This window comes from Pollachius pollachius (genome assembly GCF_949987615.1).
Source record: "Pollachius pollachius genome assembly, chromosome: 11".
NCBI lineage: Eukaryota > Metazoa > Chordata > Actinopteri > Gadiformes > Gadidae > Pollachius > Pollachius pollachius.
This window is the reverse complement of record NC_136944.1, coordinates 14,700,708-14,708,207: the sequence shown is the minus strand read 5'-3', so window position 1 is coordinate 14,708,207 and position 7,500 is coordinate 14,700,708. Positions and strand designations below refer to the sequence as shown.

The 7,500-nt window shown below is 46.6% G+C and overlaps 1 protein-coding gene across 1 annotated transcript in view; it reads left to right on the top strand.

The window, feature by feature from the left end:
* Positions 1-7,500, top strand: part of c1ql1l2 (complement component 1, q subcomponent-like 1-like 2) — a gene marked incomplete at its 3' end in the record, with an annotated part of 15,649 nt that overhangs the window by 565 nt on the left and 7,584 nt on the right. The window contains exon 1 of the mRNA XM_079745730.1: positions 1-164. This exon is cut by the window's left edge and continues 565 nt beyond it. Within this exon, the coding sequence (XP_079601856.1) occupies positions 1-164 (164 nt within the window). The remainder of the gene's footprint in view (positions 165-7,500) is intronic.

The window sequence follows — 7,500 nt, the reverse complement described above, 5'->3', positions numbered from 1 at the left end:
TCCTCAAGTTCGACGACGTGGTCACTAACCTGGGCAACAACTATGACGGCATCTCCGGCAAGTTTATCTGCAGCATACCTGGCACTTACTTCTTCATCTACCATGTGCTGATGAGGGGGGGAGACGGGACCAGCATGTGGGCGGACCTCTGCAAAAACGGCCAGGTGAGTGCCAGCTGACGGGTTGATCGTTTTAGAATTATGATTTTTTTAAATATTTGTATGCCACGGTGAAGCGCATTTGACACTATCTGGAGGGAATGGACGCACCTGCCACATCGAAGGCGTTGGTGATAGACGGGGAACTTTAAATAGTTAGTCAAGTGGGAGAAAGCAGCTCAAGCTGTCAATACAGCAAGCGCCAGCGACTGTCAGAGAGCAGGGAAATGGAGACCTCGCTATCCCCGTCTCCGCGTTGCTTAGCGCGTTATAAACGCAGAGATAATTGCCTGCAGATCACGTTAAGGTTCAATGCATTGGAGTAATCAGCGAGGAGACGTCCGATTAAAAGTTGCCGACGCGAACGGGATCTGATAGAAAGGCATGGACATAACGATGGACATACATGTGGAGATATTCTCTTGTGTTATTTTAGTTCGATAATTCAGTGAGAGCAATAATATGTAGCCCTGTGAGAGAAAAATGGAAATTGCATTTGCGATATAGTGATTTCCTGAAAGATACAAGTCCGATATTAACTTCTAATATTTATATTTCGTAGTGTTGTTATTAGTGTAGTCAGACGTTATTGCTGTTGTGATTTTTGTGATCGCGTGTACGGTCCTTACTACTACCCTTTCAACGCGTAAAGATTTCTCCGGTGGGCATGTACTTTTTCTTTTGCATGCGCGCATCCCAATGTCCCTGTGTGGTACATTATGTTAAAATAATCATACTAAGAACTCTAGAGCAACAAGAACAGTATCTCACGTTCCGTTAATTTAACATGGCATCTACATATATTATAGGGATTATGTCTTCGGCGTCGTTGGCGCATTATTGTTTATGGATAAGGTAGTGTACGCCCGGAGCTTTCCGTTTGGAGCGGAGCTTCAGTTTCCAAGATAGATGCTCATTCTGTAACACAATTCTCGTAAAACTATTTGGAAATACATGTCTGCCTATAAAAGAGTAATTGAAAGCAACAAACACCTCGTTTGGTTTTCTGTCACACGGCATAAGCAAAGCGCTTTTATTTTTTTCAGAAAAGAAGAATGTTAATAATTATTATTATAGTAATAAATTATTATAATATCGAAAGGCCTACATAACTATTATTATATATATTTAACGGTATAAGCACACATACGCGCATACACACGCACGCACGCACGCACGCACGCACTAATACACACGTGCACGGGGCATCAACAGAACGTACAAAAGCATTTGAAGGCAACCGATGGTGTTCAAGGTTTGAAATGAATGGTTTGAATGGTTGGAATGAAAAAGGCTCCTATAAGGCAGGTTCACATCCGGTGAATCTATAATCACAGTGTGTTCGAACCAAGTTGTTGTGCTCATGAAATTTTGTCTGACTTGCAAATAATTGATTAGTAAAAACAACTTTAGGCCTACATACATAAGCAGCCCTTGAGTCAATCCATTTTAAAGTGGGACGAATGGCAGGCGCTATACACGGGGAACTTGAAATAATATTCAGCCTTCAGAGTAAGTTTCACCTTGCATGCTGAATAACTTTACATACATACATGCGTACACACACACATGCATTGTGTGAATACATTACAACATGTAATGTTGTATTAAAAATTGATGTCCACGCGGTATGACTCAAAGCACTTGACTTTAACTGAAGAGTCCAAGGAAAGCAATCAACATGATTGCAGGCGTTCAAAGTGCAGTTAGTTCAAGTCTCTTCCCTGGCCAAGTGCTTACTGTTTGGAGACCACCAGCTCCCCTAAAGTAGTTCTCTAAAGCAGCAAAAATTGTATCTTCAGTTACCATGTCTTGTTTTTCTGCCCGCATCTGGTGCTTTCGTGCTCTGATTATGACCTTTAGGTTAATAGGAGCTGCAGAGAATTCACTGTATGTTCCCCCACTGCCATACTGCAGTTGTGTGTGTGTTCTGCACACACACACACACACACACACACACACACACACACACACACACACACACACACACACACACACACACACACACACAGACAAATACACAAACACACATTTCCGTTGAGGACGTCTCAAACATTAATGTGACTCAAAAACACCTTAAAGTTAAAGTTGTGGTTTTGAATCGTGCTGAAGCATTTAAGGACAAGGTTAGTGGGCATATTTGTGGCGCTCATACCGGAATGCTTCAAATATTTACCCAATTCTACGTGGGATGCTGTGAGTGAGCAGGGGAAGGCTGCCTCTAATTGAACAGCAGGGATATGCTTTACGATGATGGACAGCGTTATGTTTTCTTTATGCGTTTGACAAGCACACGCGTGTGTGAGTGTGCTTGTGTGTGTCTGTGTGTGTGTGTGATCACCAAATAAAAGGCAGCAGGCTAAGACAGCCAGTGAGCCCCCACGCTGACCTGGTAATGCTTCCCCGGGACCCTGCAGCCTCAGCACTATCAGCAGCGTCAGCCGCAGCATCGAAGGGTCATCGCCCCCTGATGTCTGAGTTTGCCGTGGCGTTTATTGGCGTAGCGTAAAAGCATTGATACATAACAGGTGAAGGCAAACATATGTTTCCATAAAACGCCGTCTGTTCCCCCGCTCCGCCGCACTCCCGAGAGGAGGGGTGTGCCGGCACTTAAAGTTAGACACACGCGCCATGCATCCCCCCCAGAGACCCAATGTTTATAAAGTGGTAACTGCCTTCTCCCACTCTCTCTCTCTCCCTCTCTTTCTCTATCTCCCACACATGTCTCTCTCATTTCCGTCCTAACTCTCTCAAAGTCTTTTATTGTTTGTCACTGTGTCTCTTGGTTTCTATCTGCTTCTCTTTCCCTCTCTCTCTCACTCTCTCTCTCTCTCTCTCTCTCACACACACAAACATGCACATACACACGCACCTATTCTCTGCATCTAACTTCCTCTGTCTCATTCCCTCCCTGACACCCTCAAACTCAGTCTCTGTCTCTCTCCCCCCGATTCATTCTATCTATTCACCTTGTGACTCTGCCATTCTATCATCCTCCCTTTTTTATATATATATATATATATCTCTTTCCCTCACTTTCTGCCTATTTTTTCTCACAAACACACACACACTCTCTCTCTCTCTCTCTCTCTCCCTCTTTGCATTTCTCCCTCTCTTCTTCTGAAAGCCCTCTCTCTCTCTCTCTCTCTCTCTCTCTCTCTCTCTCTCTCTCTCTCTCTCAGGGTTTTTTCCAGAAGAAACATCTCACATAGCTAGGCTTGTTTCGTTCAGAGAAAATAGTGAAGTGGTTTACTCAGAAAACATAAGAAAACAATGAAACCCCCACAGTAAAGGCAGTGAGGTATGCATGGACCGACCACAGGCCGGGTGCAGGCGGCGCTAGAGCCGGGCTAAATGACGGTGTAAGTGAATGGTTATAAATGCTGGGCCGAATCTCTGTTTGTCATTGATGAAGTGCCACGAGGGCCTCCGCTGGCCCAGCAGTGGGCCGGTGCTTCCTCAGCTCATTTAGAGGCCTGAGTCGGGATGGGGGGGGGGGGATCGTACACCATGTAGTATTTTATCATTTTTTGGCCTCGTTCAAGCTGTGGTGCTTGGGGTTTCTTTTTTATTTTTTTTTATTTTTCCGGTGTTTCTCCCCAGGTTGTCTTCATCCGCCTCCATCTCCAGCTATATCCTCTGATCTTAGGGTCCTTCTCCTCTACTCATCAGTCCTACCCTCCTCCTCTCTACTCCTCCTCCTCTCTCCTCAGATCTTTAGCTTCATCTATAAGTGCAACCGATTGCCATCTGTCCACTTTAGCAAATACAGCACCACCAGCACCATCAACATCCCCACCACCATCAACACCATCATCACCACCATAACCACCGTCACCACCACTTTGCATCTGCCAATACTACCTATATCCCCACCGCAACCACTATATGAGAACCACCACCATAACCATCACCACCACCAACACCACCACAACCACCACTGCCACACCGCTCTCCTATGCCTGCGTTCTCCTGCGCTCGGCTCCCAGTACCTTGGTACCTCACCACAGAGTGAAATGAAATGACAGCAAGCTCTCTGTCCTGCAGCACCATGACACTCTTCACAGCAGACTAAAGACCCCTCTTTTCGGGTAAACAAACACAGTATATACCAAGATATCCTGGGCATTATATGCACTTCTTGGCTTCACCCACACACACTCACACATACAGCTGTGCGGGCGGAGATGCACACACACACACACACACACACACACACACACACACACACACACACACACACACACACACACACAAACCTTGCGTCTATGTTCATGCACAGACAAAACCCAGACACACACAAGCAGGCACACACTCACACACACACACACACACGCAAACACACACACACACACACACTCACAAAGCTCTGCGTGCGGAGACGCATGCAAACACACACACACACACACACACCTTTGCGTCTATGTACACACACAGACACACACACACATACACACACAAGCAGGCAGGCACACAAACACACACACCTATAGCCATGCTGATACCACCAGCAGCCAGCTACTTTCTCCTCTCTCAGTCTTTCATGTTTGTGTGCCAAAATATTCGAGCTAACCAGCAACTTCCTTCTCACATGTTATTCAGCCTCCAAGCCTCGGACAAATCCTGCGATGGCAGAGGCCATCATGACAGATGCGTTGCACTTTACTGTGGAGTGGCTGACAAGGGAGATGGGATGTGTGTGTGTCTGTGTGTGTGTGTGTGTGTGTGTGTGTGTGTGTGTGTGTGTGTGTGTGTGTGTGTGTGTGTGTGTGTGTGTGTGTGCGTGCGTCTTACTGTGTGTGTGCATGTGTGTGAGGGGATAAGGGGACATACAGCCGTGATACTCTTGTGCCTCGGTTTCTATTTAATTGTAATAAAATTGCTTAAACCAGATCCAGGATGTAAATGTGTACCTCCTCCACTTCCTCCTCCTCCACCTCCTCTCCTCCTCCTTCGTCTTAATATTGTTATTAATCCACCGAACCGGTGGAGAGTTAATTAAAGGCAATGGCTTCAGCGTCAGTCTCTCAGGAGGAGGCTGGTGAATAATCACTCTGTCTTCTTCTTTAATAAGCCTCAACGTGCAATCCCGTGCACGTGGCTTCTTTCCGGCAACTACACACACATGCGTGCACACACAAACACACACACACACACACACACACACACACACACACACACACACACAGACATACACATATGTGTTCACATGCACACATGAGAATATAAAAAAATAGACACACACAAGTTTTTCAGTGGACATATTCACAGAGTCATACACCTCCATACACACACACACACCACACACACACACACACACACACACACACACACACACATAGTATGCACTACAAGCACTCAAAAACACTTAAGCGGACATGTTCACAGAGTCGCACACACCACACACACACACACACACAGACAGACACACACACACACACACACACACACACACACACACAAAGTCCCCAACCCCAAAATCCTCAGTGCCCTCTATCTCTCCTCTGCTATTTTCTGTCCTTTCAAAGCTTACTTCCGGAAAGGCAAACAAACATTTCTCCCACGGAGGAAAACTTTTTTCCCCTTATAGTACTGAGAAAAATAGAGAACGCTATCGACATGAGCTAGCTTGGCAGTTGAGGCAGCTAGATTGATGGATAACAGAAAACATTGGCTAGATTTTGTCTATCAGTTGTCTCCCTCATACAGTGGCTTTCCGAGTGGCTCTTTCTTGCCAGCTATAAACAGTCATATCATCAGAACTGCTTCAGTTTCTTTACCCCACACCCATGTCACCCCCCCACCCCCCATATGTCCTTCCACGCTGCATGCTATCATATGTCACTCCAGTCCCTAAAAGCCAGAGTCTAATCTCCCCAAAGAAACCCCTAATCGAAGTCTGCGTGCGTGAACGCCCCGCCCCCCCCCCCCCCCCCCCCCCCCCCCCCCCCCCCCCCCCCCGCCCTCGCGCACACATCAAACTCCAATTTGTCACGCCACGTCACAAACGCACACGAGTGTGAGGCGCATGATTGCATCATTTTTGGTTCACGCTATAATTCGGCTATGATATGATTATGAGTTCCTTTCTACCCTTAAGTGTCCCGGCCACGGTCATTGTCCCTTTGGGCAATCTGCCCTTCCTCCGTCTCCTGGGGCACTTAAGCCCCTGCGCACACATGTACACACCGTGTTTATGATATTGATGTGTATCCAGGTGTGAGCCTGGCCGTCCGTGTATTTAGCCTGCTAAGTTTATCCTTAGGATAAACAGAGGGGACGCAGCCACCTGCAGCGCTCGTCGGCTCTGAGATAATGTCGAGGCAAGCTACGAGGGTGAGGGTAATTGACATGTTTGATCACTGACGATGGCTGATGCGATATGTGTGTATGCGCGGTGCTTAACCCTGGCTCAATATACGCTGACACATCGCAATACAACGCAAAGTTCTATTGCGATGAATCCTATAGAGGATGGATGAATCTGCCGCATTGAGGGTGGAATAGAGAATAAATCAACAAAGGGACGACGAAGGGACTGCACTGCACGCGCAGCGATATCATTCTCCCTGATCGGCCCCGTAAGGATATAGAATGGTGTGACTTGAGATTTTAACATTCTGGTAATGTGGAGACCTGCGCAAGTCCATTCTCCTGGTTTCACTTGAGAACTGAGAGCCCTCTGTGTGTCCGGTACAACCAAGACAGTCTGTCTCTGTCTCTGGAAATACAGCCGCGTCTGGCCTCAGGAGAGGGGAGAGAAAGATAGAAAGAGAGAGAGAAAGAGGGCAATATATATATATATATATATATACATATATATATATATAGCGAGAGAAAGAGCAAGAGAAAGACAGGGAGAGAGAGAAATAGAGAGTGAGAATCATAGATAGGGAGGGAGTGAGTGCTTTGAAGAGATACAGAGAGAGAAATAAAGAGAGAGAACTAGAGACAGAGAGAGAGGAGAAGAGAGAGAGAGAGAGAGAGAGAGAGAGAGAGAGAGAGAGAGAGAGAGAGAGAGACCCCTCAGCCATTATGGGGACCTTCGCCCCTTGGTATTGATTTTGCGCTGTGCCTGTGCGTGTGTGTGTGTGTGTGTGTGTGTGTGTGTGTGTGTGTGTGTGTGTGTGTGTGTGTGTGTAGTTGGTATGTGTCCAGGCGTACAGTATCTGTGTTACTCCCTGACAGAACCCTGTCTCCCAACATTCGATGTATGTACTTCTTCTCTAATCAGTGGGACGAGGGTGGCTGAGGCGGACCTTTGGCCCTGATCCGCTGTGTAATTGGACATTGGATGTGACACTCTTGCAGCAGAACATTAGAGCTGGCCTAATTAGGTTCA